Source organism: Perognathus longimembris, chromosome 19 (assembly GCF_023159225.1).
Source record: "Perognathus longimembris pacificus isolate PPM17 chromosome 19, ASM2315922v1, whole genome shotgun sequence".
NCBI lineage: Eukaryota > Metazoa > Chordata > Mammalia > Rodentia > Heteromyidae > Perognathus > Perognathus longimembris.
The window spans coordinates 19855433-19878446 of NC_063179.1; the positions used below are offsets into that span (position 1 = coordinate 19855433).

General features: G+C 36.2%; 1 protein-coding gene across 1 annotated transcript; it reads left to right on the plus strand.

The window, feature by feature from the left end:
- The first annotated feature begins 327 nt into the window (after nucleotides 1-327).
- LOC125367466 (sperm flagellar protein 2-like) lies at nucleotides 328-14264 on the plus strand. The gene is made up of 6 exons (XM_048368139.1): nucleotides 328-429; nucleotides 1991-2094; nucleotides 4505-4749; nucleotides 11469-11574; nucleotides 12246-12403; nucleotides 14024-14264. Exons 2-6 carry the CDS (start codon nucleotides 2078-2080, stop codon nucleotides 14200-14202), a joined length of 705 nt encoding a protein of 234 aa, XP_048224096.1. The 5' UTR covers nucleotides 328-429; nucleotides 1991-2077; the 3' UTR covers nucleotides 14203-14264.
- Nucleotides 14265-23014: the final 8750 nt, after the last annotated feature.

Sequence of the window (23014 nt, forward strand, 5' to 3'; positions counted from 1 at the left end):
GTTGGCTTAGGGATGTGTTTATTATCTATAACTTGATAAACCAGAGAATAGAGCATTTTAGAAAGGTCTTTTTGAGAAGGCTAGTTTTGTGGGGGAAAAGCTCATCTATGTATCATATTTCTAATGGTTTGTAATGAGCTGAGTCCCAGCCAGAAGGAAGGAAGTGGATCTCATGAAGGCAGGCAGAGGCTGAGATCCTAATGCTATATAATGGACTTGAGCACCCAGCTGTGTTGGTTCTGGCACTCCAGGCCTCCTGGCATCTCATTCACCGTTGGATCTTGCCACCCTTATAGTCAAAAGTCAAGGAGGCACAAACTTCCATGGCTACGACACAGAAGTACTTAAGGTCTGTTCTTACTGGTTTTTCTATAACTAGGTACTGATCCTAATAAAATACCAACAGATGAAGTTATCAGTTTCCCAAAAGTAAGTATGACATCTAATTTTGACTACTAATATATTAAAATGTGTTACAATAGATGACCTTTTACACTATCTTTTAATGGTATGAAATAGCATTGTTCTTTGCTTTGGTTTTAAATTATAGTTGAGGGTAAGAGGCTAGCTAATTTGAGTTAACTAATTTGAATTCTCAGTATTCTAAAGCGTTGGAAATTGCTACTCAGATAAAATTTGTTAAGTTTTAGACATATAAAATTTGGTTTTGTGTGTTTCACCTTTTTTTTTTTTGCCAGTTCTGGGCCTTGGACTCAGGGCCTGAGCACTGTCCCTGGCTTCTTTTTGCTCAAGGCTAGCACTCTGCCACTTGAGTCACAGTGCCACTTCTGGCCATTTTCTGTATATGTGGTGCTGGGGAATCAAACCCAGGGCTTCAAGTATACGAGGCAAGCGCTCTTGCCACTAGGCCATATCCCCAGCCCCACTGTGTGTTTCACCTTTACCTCTTAGTTTATGCCTTTAATTTATGTCCTATATGCTCTCTACATTTAATGATTTTTTTCCCAGAATTTTCCTGGTCTTATTAGTGACTGTACAAAATTTTTGAATAATCTGGAAGTGAAAAGTTTACAGCAATTCATTCAATATTGTTTTGAAAGGAAGTTAGTACTTCAATAAATAGTATCACTTTGCTATATTTTGAAGCACATTTTATCATCAAATAATCAGATTAATCATATAGGACTTCATTCACTTTACTTGCATTCCATTTGATTACCTTTATTATGAATTATGTAAAATAATTTTTCAATATTTCAAATTTTAAACTTATTAAATATGGAAAATAGGTAAAGGTCTAAACTATGAACATGATGACTAATGGAGGGTAAAATGGATTTAGAAAAAAATAATAAAGGTGGGATTTCTATTTCACTCTGAATATGAAATACAAATTAGCAGAAAGACTGATTTTATGATGATACAAATGTTATATTTGGCACAAAAACAGATTTGTTAAGGGCTTTGAGTAGAGAAATAACATCATTCAACATGAAGTACTCCAGTGGCTGATTTCAGAAATAGGTACGTGGGGAAGTCTCTCTTCTAGTATACTACGTAACTTGTATTAAACTAACCCTCCGATAAGTAACTATTACAAATACTACCAAATACAGCATAAGAAAATAAAAACAGCCAGTGAGCATCCAAAAATCAGGCTGAAAATGTCTGGGACCTGGTCAGTGAAAGAGGAGAAATTGACTGCGTAAATGTGGAGATTTGTCTTTCCTGAGACAGGAGTAGCCTCATTTACTGGACATGAGTGGCTAAAGCTCATTCTTTCTGATTAAAAGTATGAGGATAAAGTTTGGTGTACTCGTGCAGCTCAAAATTCAAAAAGGAGATCATGGATAAAGCAAGGTCTGGAGCTCCAAAAATGTCTCAACATATGCACATAAATTGTGGTAATATGCTCCGTGATTTCATCAGAGAGTGACTCTTTAGTTGCTTCCCCTGCAATCATTACAAATTAACTTTAAATTGCCTTTATTTTACCATTCTTTGCTTTATTTTGCTTTGCTTTTCACAGTTAAGTGTGCGTGCTCAGCTTGGTGCAGAATCAGAGCAATTGCTGAAGAGAGGACAAAGCATTCCAGACACATTGCTAGTAAACATCATGGTTAATGCTATTAAGTATGTACTGCATTCTTCTTTCTGGTATCCACATGCTATTTGAGCATCAAGAATTATAGAAATATAGTTTTTGTGTTTTTAATGTCTAAAGGTATTTCACTATACAGTACTTGACATAGTCACATCAATTTGTATGCCTGTATTTAAATTCCTTCTCCCCTTACTAACGTTGACTTCTTCTATCTTGATGTCGATATAAGTCAGGTTCTCTTGATTTGGAGAAATTAAGGGAGACTGAGTAATCAGAAGAATAGAGGAGTAGGTTGTAGAGATGAGCGATTCCCTCATTTAGTATCTGAAGCAGAGGAGTTAGCAACCAAGCCCAGGGACCCAAAAGCTGAGCAGCCCTGGGGTAGGGAGGCAATAATTGCAGAGGCAAGCGTAACATAAGCAAGGTACAGAGGTGATAGGTAACAGAGATGATAAGAAAAAAACCAAAATAGCCAGTCACTTTATAATCTCTGCTCTCCTTATTCATAGTCTTCCTTTGTTAATCTAGAAAAATGAGGAATTATAAGAAGCCAAACGATGTATTTAGTAAAGGAATAAATTGAGGCAGGATGGAACACAAAAGTTTAAAAGGCTCCGGTAAAATAGTGTTGGAGGCCTTTAAGTAAAAATAGAATTGATGAACTGAAATGTGGGAAACACTCAGACATAGAAGAAATGAGAGTTCAGGGATTTTTCTTTGAATTGTGCATCTGAAATGGACTCCTCCTTAGTGTCTTCTGAAAAGATTATATTAAACATTTAAGTTGCTTCTCAGTTACGATGTTTCTAGAAATTGTACCACAGAGTGTCTGTCCTAAGAGCTACAAAATACCTCACTGTAATAATTGTAACATTTCTCAGAATAATCATAGGTTTTAGCTATGGAATTCTTCCTTCAAAGAAAAAGATGGGTACACATGACATCACAAATAAGTACCTCTTCACTTTGGTGTCAGTAGCCCTACTGATCAATTTGTACCCCATCATTAGAATCCTATTTCCCTACCACCACTACCACCAACATCAACATTACCACCACTACTGCTCCTGACCCCACCCATAAGACTCTCAGTAGCTTTGAATCCTTTGACCTAGTCCAATGAAGCAAGAAATGTAAAGTGTTCCTGCTATGTGTCTGGCTAGTGGTGTGAAGTCTAGATTTCCTGAATCCCTGATATCTGAGGTCCTCACTCTACAACTGAACAAGTGTGGCCCTTACCTGCTCCTTTCTCTGAGATGTCTCCTGAGCCTGGTTCATGGAGAGATGACGATATCCTCATGGAAATTTACTTTCCATTGGAGTTCAACGCATCCAATCAATATAAAATGCTTTACTGAACTCTGGAGAAGTTGTAAAACAAAGTATAGATATTTATTACTCTTAGAAACCTAATAAGGGCGATATGTAGAGATCTGCACTAAGCTTGGTTTGCAGGAAGGATCACTGGGTTGTGCAAATATCTCAAATAGTTCTATGATTTGGACCACATAATGGAATCTCTTTGGCCCTTTGTTTCTCACTTCTTCCTGCCACCTTGTCAGAGGTCAAATGCAGGCACCTAGACAGACTTAGAACTTTCTGGGAGTGGGATTATATGACTTGGTATGAGAAAGGAACAAAATCATGCCTTTTTATCCAAAGGGCAACATCTCAGTTTTGCATATTTGAAACTTTTCACAGTGCAGTTGCTAACAAAGATCATAATTCTTGGAGGACACATTGTCTATCAAAGAAAACTTAGTGAAAATTTCACCAAAATGGTCCTTATCCTTCAGAAATGTATAATCTAATTAAGAATTTTAAAGCACTCACTTGAATTTTGAAGTTGAGTCTAACTCGTGTGGAGAAATGAGCATGGACTAGGCTGTTGTGGATCAGCAGTCGGGTAGGAAGGAGACTTCAGGTGGGCATTGGGAATATTCAGCCTGTGGTGCTTTCTAGGCAGGGTTCATTAAATTCACTAGTCTGTTCATCTTTAAACCACCTAGTGTGTCATGTTATGTTATACCAATGTACAGGAGGAGGAAAGTGAGGTGTAAGAAGAAACAGTTTATAAACACAACTAGAACTCACAATTCATCCTTGCATAATGGTAGAGAGATCAATTTGTTTGAAGCAACATTCAAAATTGTGACAGATTAGAAGCTTTTAGACATATATTGTATCTAGTTCCTTCTAAATAAATGTCAAGGGCTCTAGAATAGATTTAAAAGGCAGAAAGAACTCACAGAAGCATTTTCATCCGGAGAGAGGGTAGCACTTTTGTTAGCCTAACCTTTTAGCAATAAAGGAATGAAACCCATGCCTTAGGAGGTGATTGTGGGGCTGAAAGAAAGATAAAAGCAAGACTCATTGTGTTACTATTTGTAAAGTATGTATATCTATCTACACATTAATGGATAATCTTTTTTAATCTAGTGAGATACCTATGCATTGTGGCTGGGTCCTTGATGGTTTTCCTATGACCCTAAACCAAGCCCAGCTCCTGGAAGAAGCTCTTACAGGCTATAACAGAAGCCTTATCGAAGCAGAGGGAAAGAAAACGCAGATACCTACACTGGCAGTTGATCCTACAACTTCCAAAGAAGTACCCCCTCCCTCTTCAGCATTTGACTTTGTGCTATTACTCGATATTTCAGATACTTCTTCGTTGAATCGCCTGGGTAAGCTAGACACCTTCATCTTGACACTCAGATTTCTCATTAAACATCTTTCTTCTCTGACTAGATCAGTGACTATTTCTATTTAGAGTTGTAAGAAAGAATCCATTCAGCCCTCGAGAGAATGATCTAGCCAAGCCTACTTGCCACTTGTTTTGACTGTTAGTGTGCAGCACCAGTGACCAAGCCTAGAGGAGAATTCTAGAGCAAGACAGGCCTCTTTCATCACATTGACAGCTCCTCTGGCACAAAGGAGAGAATTTCATGCCTGGGGAAGCTCTCGGTGACTTTCTAGTACATCTTGACACAACTACACCGTGCATGTACTAATGCAAGTATTGCATACATTTGCATGTGCATAATCGTACTGGTGATCATTAGCCAATCAATGCCATAAACAATGGCATGGTCATGCCCTTTCTTAGACTGTGCATTACTTCTGAGGAGCAAGTTATCAGTTGGCAGAATGTCCTCACCTGAAAAGGTTGCTTTTCTTTTCTCTTGTCAAAAATCCATGATTTAACTTTTTTCACCTTCCAATTGAAAACATTACTTCATTCTACTAATTAAGTATGTAAGAGTTGAAGCACATATTCTTGACTTAGGGCTTTGCTAATTTACAAGGTACTTGAAGTTGGAAATATTTCTTCTTCTTTTGTACTTTTTGCTAATTAATTTTAATTTCAAAATTAGTTTCATTAAATTGTACTAAACATATAGGACACAGAAGAAATCGTAATAGCCTAGTTAATTGGCCTGTAAACTGGGCCAGGTAACTCCAAACCCATATCACAACCTTATTAAAGCATTTCCCTCTTTTTTCAAGGAAAGTCGCTGGTTTAATTTCTAACACCATAAATAGTTTTTCTGTTTTCTTAACGAATAAATTGAACACATATTAACTAAATTATATAATAATATATTTTATATGTACATATATTTATCATTGTCATTATTATTATTTCACAAGTGACGATGTCTACATGATTAGCTTGTCCTTCTTTTGTACTTTTTAAGAAAAGATCTTGCTCTGCTTCCCAGGCTGGGTTCATACTTCTAGGTTCACGTGATCCTTATCTCAGCTTCCTGAACGTCTAGGATTGCACACTTATAGCTCTAAACCTCAATTTCTCAATACATATGATAGGATGAATTATTATATTGTAGAGAGTATTCCATGAAATTATAGCTAAACATTTTGGATTGAGTTGGCATATAACATGTCAGAAATGCTGTGAAGACTTCAAAAATGAGCAAAAACTTACTGGCTATTCAAGAATCAAGTATTTTCTACCTGATTCATTGAGGTATCTGATTTTATTCAGGTCTGAGATTTTCACTGATTCTTGTATAACTCTATAAATTATAGGATATTGGTAGGAATACAAATTAATCTTGTTTATATGAATGCAACTGAATCTTTTGTTCATTTAAAACACAATTTTCACATGGGTAATAAAATAATATTCCAGGTTGAATTCAGCGAGAAAGACTTGTAGTCTTAGCTCCTGAGGAGACTTTATTAGGTGGATTCTAGTCAAGGCCAGCCTGAAAATAAAGTGCATGTAACCTTCATTTCAACCAATAAAATAGTGGGTGCTGTGATGGGCACTTGTTATCACAGCTACTTGGGAAACATGAAGAGGAAAATCACTCCCAGGCTAGCCTGGTGATAAACATAAGACCTCATGTGAAAAACAACTAAAGCTCAAAGTGCTCCAGTTGTGGCTCAGATGGTACAGTGCCTGCCCAGCAAGCACAAGGCTCTGATTTAAAAATTCAGTGTCACAAAAAAATATTATTCCAGTGTTGCTCTGCCAATAGTAGCTAGTTTTTCATCTACTAATACCTCTTTCACTATTCCTGATTGTCCTTTAGGGAAATTCTCATTTGATTTTAACATCTCTCAATTTTTCTCATTATTGGAGAGTAAAATGATATCTTTGACACATGTTCAAATTACATTTGAGATTCAATTTTTGTTTTCTAAAATACGTTCATTTGATTAATGATAACATTTATTGTTCTTTTATCTGTTGCTACTAACACAAAACAGAGCCGGAGAGACTTAAGGGATCATAAAACCTTTGATTTATCATATTGTCACATAGTCCAGTATTTGTAGACTGTAATTTAAAGCATAGGTACTTGACTTAGCAAAGTTCACACTCATCTTTATTTGAGGTTTGTGTAATTTCAGATCTTGTATTCATTGTTTACCTAAATAATATAGCAAAACCATTAGATACTACTTTAGTCATCGAAGCCAATAGTTTAAACTGTGCATCGTCTCCAAGAAAAGAGAAATCATTTCTGTCTGTGCAAAGAATTTGGAACATGCTTATTCTGCTACTTCGTCTCATTTGCTGTTCCTGTCACTGCCATCTCTGAGGACTGAGAATCCCTCCTGTCCATAGCCATTGACATGGTCCTGAACCTCTTGATCAATCTGACTTAAAAGTGGATTTGACAAATTATTCTAAATCGCATAAACAGTCTGTTGAATGAGAAGATTCATACAAGGGCATTGAAATGTTTTCTATCCTTGTAGGGCTCCAAAGGAAGAATATGGTTCTATGCTTCAGAAACAGAAAAGGAAGAAAAATCAATAGACAAGATTTTTTCAAGAAATACAATCTAAGTTCTTACAATTTTCTATCAAAACTACATGATGAATGACTAGCTTATTTGCTAAACCTGGTTTTGTCATCTTAATTTCCTTATTTTAGACCCTTGATTTATAGCTAGGCTTTAAAATGTTCTTCAGTACTCTAGGGAGAATTTTTCTTTTGTTAAATTGTATGTACTATATGCCTAAACAACCTTATTAAGCTACTCCCAGAAGTTTGTCTTAAAACACAATGTGATTTTTTTTCCTTTCTGTACTGTATAGCAAGAACAAGCCCCAAGTTTAAACTCAAGTATCACTAAAGTATTTAGCTAATAAAAATGAATAAATGGAAGATTTATCTTCCCAATCACATTGTTCAAGGTTCACATAAACAGATATTGACAGCCATACTGACAGCACTGGTATGAAATAGTTGCATCATCTCAGAAGGTTCTCCTGGACAGCGCTGGATAGAGTGATAGGAACTAAAGTGGATCACTAGTAAACTACTATTTTTAATACATTAAGCCCTGATCATATAGAAATGAAGGATACATCTCCATTCTCCAATATTCCAAAGGTTAGTGTGAGGAGAAACAGAGTAAGCTAATTTTGAATGTTGTCACATGCTGTATGAAACGTGCCCAGCATAGGGAGAGGCAGCCAGGCCAAAAAGGGAGCAAAGAAGAGAGAAAGGCATTTTTTATTTGGGAGACATTTTATGGTAAGAATAAAGGAAAAATGTTTAGGATTGGCTAACTAAATCAGAAGAAAGATAGCGAGTAGAGTTTTTCATAAATGAATAGATGGAAATTTTCAAGACATAGTTGTAACAATTTCCCTTCCAGATAAGTAGGAGCCTGTGCCATCTGTGGCAATTCTGTCATTAAGATCAGGGGCAGCCTACTGTCCTTTCATGAAGACAAACACCACAGGGAAGTCTAAACATCCAAAGCCAGGTGGGCTGCAAAGGCTGATTACTGTTCCAGCAAGAGCTAGACAAAAGCAAATGATCCAAACCGAAAGCCAACAGGAAGGAGACCACAGAGATATAAGGAGAAGAACTAGCTAATGAGAGAGAGGCTGTGTTATGGAAGGTAGAAAGCCGTCTTAGCTGTTAAGCTAGTGCCTAACAGAATGAAGTCAGCCTGAAAAGCAGTAGTGTGCTTAATATGAGAGCCTCTGAATTGAGGTTAGGGATGCTAATTGTGGTTTAAAAGGGACAGGATAATGTTTGTATCTTAGCTTATATTCTATTTCCAGCTTATTAATTCACCTAGCTCTATATTTATATTTATATATTATATATACATACATATTTGAGCAGATGTGATTGAATAAAAGGGATAAAGGTTAAGATAAAAACCCAAGCTCTGGTGTTACATTGATTCTCCACTGTATTAAAGTGTGATTTAGGGCCAATTACGAAAATCTCAACTCTATTTCATAAGTTTGATTGTGAATACAAATGTAATATACAGAAAAGCATGTAAAAACTGTATGCTGAATTCTACCTACTCATTTAACATACACGAATCTAGTAAGATAAAGACTGAAATGCATCTATTGGCTTTGCCATCTTTGCTAACAATAATGAGTGTCATTTTGTTTGAGTTGGAGGAAAGGATGGCTTGTGGCTTGTTAAGGCATCAATGGGAGGTTAGGAGGTGGAAAGTGAGTGGAGGTAACTTTTCAGAAGCTTTCTCTGAAGGAAAGAAGAGTTTATTTTATTTTTTGGTTATATAGTAGTTTTCTTTCTCTTAGTTTATGTTAGCGAAATGCACGCACACACACACACACACACACACACACACACTTAGCTGATTGTTCAATTAGGTAATTAGTTGTATCTTTTCTGGCAAGGAAATCAACCACAGTATAATTCTGGGGAAGAAAGATGAGTTTTACCTGAGACTGATGTAACAGGAGGACACACACACACACTTAAGTTTTGGTGAGAAGAGTATTTGAAGTGGTAGACCATGTAATTTAGGTTTGCTACAGAATTAAGACACATAACACTGGTAACTTTTGGCCAAGAATGTAAGCATTTAGAGACTGGATGCTGTTACAGAGGCCCATCAGCCACACAGGAGTGGAGGAAGAAGCACGTTTGGGATAGAACTAGAGAGTCCTGAAACATACTGGCCGTGGCAGTGAGTGCTAGAAATAGAAGGGATAATGCCTGGTAGTTGAGAGGAAAAGGAATCTAAACCACATATTGATTTTCTAGTCAAATGTGAGGTAAGGAACTTAAGACATGGATGGTTACATCAACAAGAGCCCCACAGTTTTTTTTTCAATCATCTACTCAGTAGGTGGGGAATAGTTGATTATTCTTCCCTGAATACTTGACTATTACTCATGTTCTTTTGCTTCAAGTAATCCTTTAAATCTGTTCAAGGCCTTATCAATGGCTCTAGGCTCTAGTGGTAGTGGGTTTTATAAATTACCAAGTAGTGTGTCATCCTCGTTAGTATAGTGATGAGTATCCTCGCCTGTCATAAATTACCAAGTAGCATTACCCGGTGTTCTAAGTTCATTTCATCCTGGGTTTTTTTGTGAATATAGATGGAGAAAAAAATGATTACTTCCAAATATTAGTGTCTTTCATTCTTGAATAGTATTAATTCACAACACAATGTTTTTTTGCTTTGAGTAAAGCTAACTCCTTCTACACTTTTCTCTTTACCTTTTTCCATTTGTTCTAAATTTTTTGAGCAGTATGTTTTCTATATTGTTAATCCAAAGCTTTTGAAATTTATTTTTGGTACCTTGTCATCTACACATCTATTCTAGTCAACATAGAAATAATAGATTTAGAAAGAGGCAAATTATTTTATGTCAAATAGTTATCTTATGGTAATAATATTAAATATTTTATGCATATTGGACCTCAGGGCCCCCTTATTATTTCTTTTGTAATTTTTTCTCCCCAGTATGGATTTTCTTTCTCTGCTAGTTTTCTGACATATTTAATTCTAATTAGTTTGTACAATTGAATCAAACAGTTGAGGCTAAGAGATCCCTGTTGTAAAGGACCTATTAAGCGGTTACAGAAACTAGCAAAAAAAGATCAAAGGAATCAGGTGACAAATTCTCTAAGTTACCAGAAGTATGCTCAAATTGCAGCTGAAAAAAAAACAAAACAAACATTCATTGAATCTAAGGAGCCAGAATAGGTTATAATGGTAATGTGGGGATGGAGAAGGTACCACAATTGTTTGTGGTGAACCTACATTTGTTATAGATAAGAAGATGAACACAGTACAAAGTGACCATGCTCCTAAGAGTATTTTTGCTGGTCTTGATTGGTTGGTCCCAAAAGCAGAAGCCCAAATTCAACACACAGGGAAGACATAGGGAGCAGATTTTCTTTGCCTTTGTTGGTTTAGCTTAAAGCTGCCAATCTTCTAGCCTTTAACTTAAGACATCTCAGAATTCTTCTCCTCCCCATGCTATCACTGTATCTCATCTTAGTACCCTGGATACTGTATATACTGGTATTAGAACTAGGGAAGGGAAATGAAATATCAAAATCGAGAGACACAGGATAAAAAGACAAACGACTCTAAAAGCAATACTTACAAAACCATTTGGTGTAAACCAACTGAACAACTCATGGGGGTAGAGGGAAGGGGAGGGGGGAGGGGGGGAAATGAGGGAGGAGGTAACAAACAGTACAAGAAATGCACCCACTGCCTTACGTATGAAACTGTAACCCCTTTGTACATCACTTTGACAAAAAATAATTATTCAGAAAAAATAAGAATTCTTCTCATCCAAACCCACAACTCCTGTTTAATGTGTTTTTACCTTATGCCTCACAAACTTAAAAGAATCTTAAATTTGTGTTCCCAAACTGTATTTGTTCAAAATTTGTAAAACATTGATCTATCTATTTTATTCTTTAAGTTGTATACATTGAGCTTCAATTCAACGTATTATTTTATGACTATAACACATCTTAATGAATGTTATTCCTTTTGTCATTCTCCCTGTAAAACATTTTAAGGAATATTGGACCAAGTACTGAGTTGTAATTTTAGCAGCAAGTAGCAAATTTGACTAGTTTAAAAAAGTATCTAATTGAGTAAATTTTATACCATAGCTGAAGACATTTCACGTGAAATTTCTCAGGAAGACATTGGTCAACCGGGAGCTATTGAGACCCATAAGGAAGGGGACCAGAACTTAAAAGACCAAATACAGCATAGGTGAGTTTTAAATGAAGTATTCTTCTTCAAAGAAACTAACCATTAGCCTCTAGGGGAAAAAATAATTCATACTCTTCGATCTTTTACATGTAAGGGCCAACTAAGTACTTTTGAAACTGATTGAATATTTATGTGGTACATTTCATGTTGTTTTCAGATAATTGTAAACTGAGGTAAGAAGCCAGTCAGGCCAACACTTACCCTTATGAGTGCATGAACTTGTAAGTTAATTATTTGGAATTTGCAGCTCACTAAAGAAAGGTCAGGGAATGAGACTCTCCAGAGCTGGACATCACACTACAGGCTGTAGTTCTACTTCTATATTGCTAAAATGAAGTTATGTTTCATTCTTTGTGTTAGAATTTTATGAAACTCTGAGAAATCTAAAAATATATAATAAACTAAGGGAGAGTAGTTTATGCTACATTAAAGCTTGCTTCTCTCTAGAAAGAAATAAAGGGTTTCAAGGATCATTCCAAGAATACTTTACAATAAAGTCAGAACAGTCCATACTCACTCAGAGACCTCTTTACTTCCTAACTCCAACAAGAGCCTCAGAGTTAGGCCATCATTAGAGATGTTTCCATCAGTGTTCAATGTCATGCTCCTCACTCAGATATTGCAGTCAGGATGAGACATTCAGATAATGTTTTGATTTTTTTTTTTTGCAGGATTATAGGTTTCTTGGACAACTGGCCTTCATTGGAGCGCTGGTTCTCAGAGCCAGAAAATGTTTTGATAAAAATCAATGCTGAAATAGATAAAGAATCTTTATGTCAAAACGTAAAAGAAATTTTTGCAGTTGAAATCGATAAAAAAAAGAATAAAGGTAACCACACTACACTTCTTTAGAATTCTGAGTGTACATGACTACAACATGTGGTTTTAATGTTTGAGAGGGAAAGACAATGTGACTGCAAAATTTTCTCTTATATTGTGCTTATAAAATCTACAAGTATACTACCTCTGACTTTAGATTTCTGCTGTATAAGTTTCTGGGTGAAATAGGCCTCTCTCTTCCTTTAAATTAATTTAATCCAAAAGAGGTTTCTCATTAGAAACATTAATTCATGTTTCAAAAAATAAGTAACAAATCAGAGTTCAAATTAAGGTTGTTAATTGCCCTGTATACCATGAATATAAGCAATCCATTTGTTTATTAGCTACCTTTAAATAACACATTAAAATATAAGGATGTAAAAAGGAGAAACAATTTAACTTTGCTAACTTCAGCATTATTAGGAGACAGTAAGTGAATTTTCCAATTATGATGGAACAATAGGCAATTAGTTTTGCCCAAATCTAGCTATTTGGATATAAGTTAACTCTTAGCCACTTCCATGGCATACTTACCATATAGTAAATATGCTCAACCTTCTTCCTTTTCATTCAACCAGTAACAATTGCCCATTAACTTGTCCTTTTTTGAATATTTTTATTTGAATGGTTGTACAAAGAGGTTTTGATTCAACATAAGAATTTATAGGTACAATGTATCTCAAACAATGTCACCCTTCAATTGTTTTTCCCATCTCTCCCAACCTCACCCACCTCCTCACCCATTCATTTTTCATAGGGTCCTGCTTTATGCCCGGGTCTGGGCCAAGTCTTCCTCATTGTGCTTTCCTGCATGCTCAGAATGGCAGGGTGCCTCTAAGTCCACCATTTGCTCTTCCCATGCAGCTCAGGGGCCTGCTGCAATACCCAGCCATTGAGTTCCATGGAGTCTTGTGAACTCTTACGCCTAAGGTGGTCTCAAACCATGATTCCCACAGCTCCCCTTTCCAAGTAGGCAGGGTTACAGGCTTGACCTCTCATGTTCATCTCTTTTTGCATTTTTACTTTGCTCCTCCTCTAGAAATTTACAATTAATCTTTATTTCCCCGTTCATTATAAATAATTCCACTCGGGCTGGGAATATGGCCTAGTGGCAAGAGTGCTTGCCTCATATACATGAGGCCCTGGGTTCGATTCCTCAGCACCACATATACAGAAAATGGCCAGAAGTGGCGCTGTGGCTCAAGTGGCAGAGTGCTAGCCTTGAGCAAAAAAGAAGCCAGGGACAGTGCTCAGGCCCTGAGTTCACGGCCTAGGACTGGCCAAAAAAAAAAATAAATTAATTAAAAAATAATAATAATAATTCCACATTGTCACTTATACATTTGGTCTCCATTTACCTGCTGCATACACACACACACACACACACACACACACACACAGATATACACTACCACTACCATAATCAAGAGATTTAAAAAATACTGTATTTTTGACCAGACAGAGAAGCCTAATATCTAAGCTTTCAGGACTGAATGATTGAGAGAGAGCCAAAAACATGTACATTAAATCAGTAAGTGTAATTTTATAATAATTTCAGTTTCTCTGTTAAAGTGAAATAATAGGCCTCTGGAGTTTCTAATGAAGGTTAATTTTTACCATTCTTTTGAAGTGGAAAAGAAATTAGAAGAAAAGAAATTAGAAGCTGAGAAAAAAGAAGCACTAACTGTAAGTGAACCTCCATCTCTTACTCCCCAACAACCTGAACCAGAAAAAGAGAAGGAAGTTCACCATCCTCAGGACACTTCAAAATCTCCTCCAGGAAAAGGAAAGCTACAATCAGGTGATTGAAATGGTGATTTATAATGTTATTTGCTATTTTCTTATTTTTACTTAGGAAAGAATTATATAGTACTGGTCTATTTATCTAGCTTCAAGAACTTGATAACTTCAATCCAAGATCTATACTCAGATCAAAGCAACCAATTCTCCCCCCACCTCACTGCTTTTTAGTGTTAGGTTTGGATGTTAGGAATATGCTACACCACTGAGTTCCATCTCCATTGAGAAGGCAACGTCTTCTGGACAGCTAAGAACCAAGGTGTTTAAAAACTTAGTCCTTTCTATTTAGCCGGGTGGATGGCGTCATCTTTCTTTGACCAGGTGATTAGAATAAGACCACAGATAGGAAGAGGAAAATGGTAGAATAAAGTAATCATTCAGGACAATGAGAAGTTAGCACTCTGATATAGAGTTACATTCCCATAGAGTGAAAACATCTTGTTAAAAAGAGAATTCATGTAGAGTGAAACATCTTTTAAAAAGAGAATTCATGTCCTTAGGAATGAGAACCAATCAACAATATTCAATAGAAACTAACATTTGCATGTAACCCCAAGTCCAAAGGATTGTATGACTACGTAAAGAAAGAAACAACAACCAACATTTCAGGAAACATATTTATAGATATATAGATAAAAATCCTTGTAGATAATTTCTTCAGCTTAAATTCTTTGCAGACACAAGTCACTAAGCATCTTGAACCTAGCATTAAGTGGTAGAAATTGAATAAAGTGATAAAAGTAAAAGGCACAGTTGTCTCCATGTCTACATGGGTAGAATGACAGTATCAGTTTGCTAGTCATATATGAAACAGAAATAGCCTGAGTTTCTGATTGCATTTTAATAAGTGGCTAGTCTTGGAGTTACACAAGTCTTTCTGACATACCTCGATGTGTCATATCTAAATTTATAATTTGTTCATTTTGTGGAGATTTTCTGTGAATCTGAATTTCTTTTCAAATTGAAATATTCATTTTGGAAAAGAAATTAAAAAACTTAGGTAACATAAATGATAATATATTAGAGATTACTTCAGAAAAGTAGGCTTATCTGAATCAAAACATACATCCTTTCACTATCACCTAATTAGCAATTAGTAAAAAACAATTCCAAGGTGAAACTGGAGGTAAAATTGGGCATCATTAAAAGGCAAGTTAGAAATGAGAAGGAAGAGAGAGGCTGAAGTTAATCCTAAATTATTCAGCTCAGTCTTTTCAATTATGGTTATGGTTTTGACTATACGCGCTACTTTCCCTCCTTTAGTTTGCTTACAACCAGAGCATTGATATATTTAAGCCATTATTTTAAACAAGTCTCTAATGTTTTTGATGATGACACAGTTCAGTTTTTAAATTTTGTTTGCTATTTTTTTTGAATTGTATCCTTGATCACTGTGCATTGCAGGAATAATAAACCAATTGTTGCTTCAAAGAGTGTTTGTACCTGTCTCATTTATTTTCCACCAAGGGCAGGACTAGTGGCTACTTTTAAAAAATATATTAAAAGTTCATCTCCAAAGCTCTAATTACTGCTACCTAGCAACACTATATAGTCAGTAAAACATCTTAGTGCTCCCAGCACTGGTGGGGAAGGCGGTTAGAGATTTGCCTGGCAGCTCAGAGAGGCTGAGATAAGCCATTTGGGAATGGGAAGAGTCCACCGGGGGATTTTGTTTTGTTTGTTTTCAATCTTATGTAAAGAATTTAACATATTTTCCCCAAAGAGTATTTTCAAACAGAGACGTCTGCAGCTTCTCAAACATGCAATTAACAATCTTTTTTGAACTTGAGATGGACAATGGAATTATTTCCTTTTAAAAAGGATGAGGTAACAAACAGTACAAGTAATGTATCCAATGCCTAACGTATGAAAATGTAACCTTTCTGTACATCAGTTTGATAATAAAAATTTGAAAAAAAAAGTCACTGTCGAAATGAAATAGAGAAGGAAGCATGGTATACTGAGCAGTAAGAGATATTCAGTCCAAATTTAGTCTATATTTCACGTAACTCTTTTTGCCTTATCTGCTTCAACTACATTTGGAATTGAATTTGAAAATTTTTAATTTATGTTCTATTTCAATGGTTTATTATGAAACCCATTGTCAGCATTTAATGGCAAACTAAGATTTATGAAACAGAGCAGTACTCCCTCTGCTGCTATTTAAGAATATTTCAGGAAGTTCACATTATTTTTAGAGCCTAATTAAAAGGGGGTGACAAACAATCATCTCCAGCAGTAAAACACTTGTCCATGTACTTGGAAAGTTTAGTGTCCTGTACTTTGTTTCATTTGTCATCTGGTACTAAAGTTTAAGCTTAGTTACATATTCAGATATTTGGGGATTTTTTTAAATGTTTATATATTTTCAAAATTCTATTGTAAAGGTTATTGTACAGAGAGATCACCACTACATAAGACAGGTAGTGAGTACATTTCTCCTTGAATAGTGTCACCCTATGCAGGAAATTTTCTATCAAAGAAACTAGGTTTAGTAGGGCTTTGGTTATTAGTATTATTTCCTTTTTAACAAAGTAAAAACCTCTTGTTTTCATTTCCTGGAGTTTTTTCCAATAAATATTATTTTATATGGTCAGATTCACACAGGCACTGTGCCTATCTGTTCCTCTTCCAAGAATATATTCCTTCAGACTACATCGAATTTATAGATAATTTTGAACAATATGGCCATTTTTGCAATGTTATAACTATTCATGAACATGGAAGGTCTTTCTATTTCTGATATCTCTTTGACTTCTTACTTCAAATTTTTATAGTTTTTGCTTCAAATATCTTTTGCTTCCTTTGTTAAGTTTATTCACAGATATTTAGAATTATTTCATTAAGACAAAAATACACTGAAACACTTCGGTCATGTTCTCTTTTTAGTTTTATGGTAAAATATTGGATGGTCAAAAATCTGTCTGGGGAGTTCAATAAAGTTTCAAGGATGATCCTTCGCGATGGCATTCACTTATCTTATTTCTATAAATCTTGGGTTTTACACACAAGATGATCAAAATGTCTTATATGCTATACATTGACACAGCCTCATCCCTATCACTTCTAGACACAAAAATAGGTCAACCAAAAAGGAAAAAGCTATAGACTAAGGTGGAGAAAAGAAACTGAGTTTTTCTAATGAACTGCACAGGATGTAGTGAGCTTTCCCAAGGAAATCTCAAATATATTGAGTTGAGACATATTACTGACTTCTACAACATTGGTTTCCTAGGTTCCCCTTTCCAATATAGCTTTGAACTTTATAATCCAAAATAACAGGGAACCCAAAATAAATATGCCCAAAACATCCTCTGAATTTTAAATTGCACTCAATCAAATGGAAATATAGGAGTTACAATTGAGTTTGTGGTCAAGAGAACTGTAAGACTGTGCCATGCTGAACCAAAGCCACTATGTAATTGCTCTTCCAACTATTTTGGCATCATCTTTAAGACAGACCTAGTTATCTTATTGAAAAAGCATAATTTCTTCTTATAAAAAATCCAAGTAGAATTATAGGTTTCAAGTGAACTTGAAATTAATTTTCAAAATTCCACTAAAATGGATTAGGATCAAACCATCATAAATTAATATTAACTAAAGTTAATACTAAATTGTCAGTATGAACCAGGTAATGCTATCAGGGTATCTATCATACAAGAAGATTCAATCCATAGGAAAATACCTAAGCCATTTCATCTATGATAAATCACATGTGATTGCATAGAAATCAGATAGCTTATCGTTATTGAAGTAAGTCATCAGTGATTTGTGTATGTTGAATTTTGTTTAGAATCCCAGCATGCTAGACGAGACTCTGTCGGTGAAGGAAAAGCAAAGAAAGGTGAGCACTCCACTATAAAGGAAAAGTACAGCAGCTAAAGATAGATTCTACAACACGTAAACCTGCATTTTATAATTATCTCAGTGAAAATAGCTACATTCTTACAGTAGCTCCCGTTGACTCCTTTCAGTCATTTGTAAATAATAACCCCTTGCCAAAGTAAGTAACATCAATCCCTAAGCATCCTGCCTTTAACAAAGACCTGCAAGGAATATAAAAGACTGTCTAATACAATGAATTTACATTTGGTGAACCATTATAGGTGTTACCCATGGGCTTGGTTATGCCATCAGAAAACCTATACAGAAAAGTATTTCTTTGGCTTCTTCATTGAATTGCTTTCTTTGATACGTACTTTAGCATAAAGCTCTCAATTTCCTCTATCACAGATCAATGGAAGCAAAACTTCCATTACACCTAGGATCCAAACACTAGCTAAGAAATGTCATTCAGGATCAAGGGACAGAATAAGGCTTCTTCCTCTGAGTAATTATATAATATACACCTCTAAATGACATAATTTTTTTTCAAATTTTTATAATCAAACTGATGTACAGAGAGGTTATAGTTTCATATGTTAGGCATTTCTTGTACTGTTTGTTCCCTTGTCCCTCATACCCCCCTCCCTCCTCCCCCTTTCCCTTTCCCGCCTGAGGTGTTCAGTTCACTTACACCAAACAGTTTTGCAAGTATTGCTTTTGTAGTTGTTTGTCTTTTTTTACCCTGTGTCTCTCAATTTTGGTATTCCCTTTCAATTTCCTACTTCTAATACCAGTATACATGGTTTCCAATATACTCAGATAAGATTACAGAGATAGTGTAGGTACAACCACAGGAAGGTGATACAAGAACATCATCAATAATAGAAGCTACAGATACACATGGGACGTTGAAAGTAGTTACAACTGTGATATAACAATCGTTTCCATAACATGGAGTTCATTTCACTTAGCATCATCTTATGGGATCATAAGGGTATAGCTATTGGGCTCTTGTGATGCTCTGCTATGACTTGCCTAAACCTGTACTAATTATTCCCAATAAAGGAGACCATAGAGTCCATGTTTCTTTGGGTCTGGCTCACTTCACTTAGTATAATTTTTTCCAAGTCCTTCCATTTCCTTACAAATGGGGCAATGTCATTCTTTCTGATAGAGGCATAAAATTCCATTGTGTATATGTACCACATTTTCCTGATCCATTCATCTACTGAGGGGCATCTGGGTTGGTTCCAGATTCTAGCTATGACAAATTGTGCTGCGATGAACATTGTTGTGCTGGTGGCATTACTGTGATTGTGTTTGTGGTCTTTTGGATAGATACCCTAAAGTGGGGTTGCTGGGTCATAGGGGAGTTCTATATTTAGTCTTCTGAGGAATCTCCATACTGCTTGCCAGAGTGGCTGAACCAGTTTACATTCCCACCAACAATGAAGTAGGGTTCCCTTTTGGCCACATCCCCTCCAACAATTGTTATTGTTAGTTTTCTTGATATATGACATTCTTACTGGGGTGAGATGGAATCTCAATGTTGTTTTGATTTGCATTTCTTTTATGGCCAGTGATGTAGAGCACTTTTTCATATGTCTCTTGGCCATTCTCATTTCCTCATCAGAGAAGTCTCTTTGTAAGTCTTTAGCCCACTTGATGAGGGGGCTATTGGTTCTTTGTGGTTTTGTTTTGGAGGAAGATAATTTTTTTAGTTCTGCATATATTTTAGAGATGAGGCCTTTGTCCGTTGAATGGCCGGTAAAGATCTTCTCCCAGCCTGTGGGCTTTCTGTTTATCTTGTGAGCTATGTCCTTTGCTGTGCAGAAGCTCTGCAGTTTGATGCAGTCCCATTTGTCCAACCTTTCTTTGATTTGTAGCCTTTCTGGGTCATTGTTAAGGAAGATCCGTCCTGCGCCAAGGAGCCCAAGTGTTTCTCCTACTCCTTCCTTTAGTGTTTTCAGGGTGTCTGTTTTGATTTCGAGGTCTTTAATCCATTTGGAATTGATTTTGGTGCAGGGTGATATGTAAGGATCTAGTTTTAGTTTGTTGCATGTGTTGAGCCAGTTTTGCCAGCATCATTTGTTAAAGAGGCTATCTTTCTTCCAAGCTATTGTTTTAGCTCCTTTATCAAAGATTAAGTAGGCATAGTTCTGTGGATTCATTTCTGGGTCTTCAATTCTGTTCCATTGGTCTTCAGGCCTGTTCCGGTGCCAATACCAAGCTGTTTTTATTACTATAGCTTTATAATACAGCTTGAAGTTGGGTATTGTAATTCCTCCAGCACTGCTCTTTCTGCTTAGGATTGTTTTTGCTATTCTAGGTCTTTTATTGTTCCATATGAATTTCTGGATTGCTTCCTGTATTTCATTAAAAAATGCTGTTGGTATTTTAATGGGTATTGCATTGAATTTGTAGATAGCCTTTGGCAATATTGCCATTTTGATTATATTAATCCTCCCAATCCAGGAGCATGGGAGGTTTTTCCATTTCCTTAGTTCTGACGTAATTTCATTTTTCAAGCTTTTAAAGTTCTCCTCAAAGAGGTCTTTCACTTCTTTGGTTAAGGTTATACCTAGGTATTTTATGTTTGGGGGGGCTATTGCAAAAGGAGTTGCTTTCCTGATTTCAGCCTCAGTCTTTGGGTCGTTAGCATAGAGAAAGGCCATTGATTTTTTTTCAAATTTTTATTATCAAATTGATGTACAGAGGTTACAGTTTCATACATTAGGCATTGGATACATTTCTTGTACTGTTTGTTACCTTGTCCCTCATACCCCGTCCCTCCTCCCCTTTTCCCTTCCCCCCTCCCCCCCCCCGAGGTGTTCAGTTCACTTACACCAAACAGTTTTGCAAGTATTGCTTTTGTAGTTGTTTGTCTTTTTTTACCCTGTGTCTCTCAAATTTGGTATTCCCTTTCAATTTTCTGCATCCAATACCAGTATACACGGTTTCCAATATACTCAGATAAGAAGGCCGTTGATTTTTGAGGGTTTATTTTATATCCTGCAACTTTGCCGAAGTTTTGGATCCACTCTAGTAGCTTGAGGGTAGAGTCTATGGGATTCTTTAGGTATAGGATCATGTCATCTGCGAAGAGAGAAAGTTTAACTTCATCTTTTCCTATTTGGATCCCCTTTATATTTTCTTCTTGCCAGATTGCTCTGCCTAGGAATTCTAGTACTATGTTGAAGAGCAGGGGAGAGAGTGGACATCCCTGCCTTGTTCCTGATTTTAAAGGGATTGGCTTTAGTTTTTCACCATTTAGAGTTATGCTTGCTGTTGGTTTGTCATAAACTGCCTTGATTATATTCAGGAATGTTTCCTGGAATCCCAGTTTTTCCAGGGCTTTTAGCAGAAATGGGTGCTGGTTTTTATCGAACACTTTTTCCACATCCAGAGATAAAACCATGTGGTTCTTTAGCTTGCTCCGGTTGATGTGGTGGATTACATTAATTGACTTGCGTATATTAAACCAACTTTGCATCCCTAGGATGAATCCAGTTTGATCGTGGTGTATGATGTTTTTGATGACCTGTTGAAGTCAATTGGCCAGAAATTTGTTGAGAATTTTTGTGTCTATGTTCATCAGGGAGATCGGTCTATAGTCCTCTTTCCGTGATGAGTCCCTGCCTGGTTTTGGGATGAGGGTTATACTGGCTTCATAGAATGAGTCTGGTAGTGAACTTTCTCTTTCAATTTCATTGAAGAGCTTGAGAAATATTGGAGTGAGTTCTGTTTTGAAGGCCTTGTAGAATTCTGTAGTGAATCCGTCTGGACCTGGGCTTTTCTTGGATGGTAGATCATTTATTGCCGTTTCTATTTCAATACTGGATATGGGTCTGTTTAGAAGGTTTAAATCTTCATGGTTAAGTTTGGGGATATCAATTTTTTCTAGGAAATCATCCATTTCTTCCACGTTCTCGAATTTGTTGGCATAAAGGTTTGCAAAATAGTCCCTTATTATTTTCTGAATTTCGGTTATTTCTGTGGTGATGTTACCTGTTTCATCTCTTATCTTGTTTATTTGAGTGGGCGGCCTTCGTTTTTTGGTCAGGTTTGCCAGGGGTCTGTCTATCTTGTTGATTTTTTTCAAAGAACCAACTCTTTGTTTTGTTGATTCTTTCTATGGTTTTTTCATCTCTAATTGATTTAATTCTGATTTGATTTTAATTATTTGCTTCCGTCTGTTGACTTGGGGTTTGGCTTGTTGTTCTCTCTCAAGGAAATTAAGGTGTTTCCTTAAATTATTGAGTTGCTGTTTCTCCAGTTTTTGATGTATGCACTCAGAGATATAAATTTTCCTCTGAGTACTGCCTTTGCTGTGTCCCAAAGGAGCTGGTACTTTGTGTCCTCAACTTGGTTGAAGTCCATAAACATTTGAATTTCCATTTTAATTTCTTCAATGACCCACTGATGGTTCAGCAGTGTGTTGTTTAGTCTCCATGAATTGTAGGATTTTCTGTGGTGGCTGTTTGAGTTGAGCTCTAATTTTATTCCATTGTGATCTGAGAGAGTGAAGGGAATGGTTTTGATACTTCTGAATTTGTACAGATTTTCTTTGTGCCCTAAGATGTGATCTATTTTGGAGAATGTTCCATGTGCTGCGGAGAAGATGGGTGTATTCTGTTGTTGCTGGGTGGAATATTCTGTAGATGTCGGTTAAGTCTAGTTGGTCTATGCAATTATTTAGTTCTGTGATTTCTTTGTTCAGTTTTTGGCGTGTTGATCTGTCCAGAGGTGATAGTGGAGTGTTAAAGTCCCCAACTATCAATGTGTTTGGGTCTATGAGTGTTTTTAGAGACAGTAGTGTTTGTTTGATGAAGTTGGGTGCTCCTGCATTTGGTGTGTAGATATTTAGAATGGTTACATCTTCCTGTAGCAGAGATGATGTAATTTTTTTGTGTGTCAGCTTCTTAGAAGTTCAAAACCAAATGAGTGCCTGAGTATCTGTGCAATATACTACATATCAATAGTTGCTTTATAC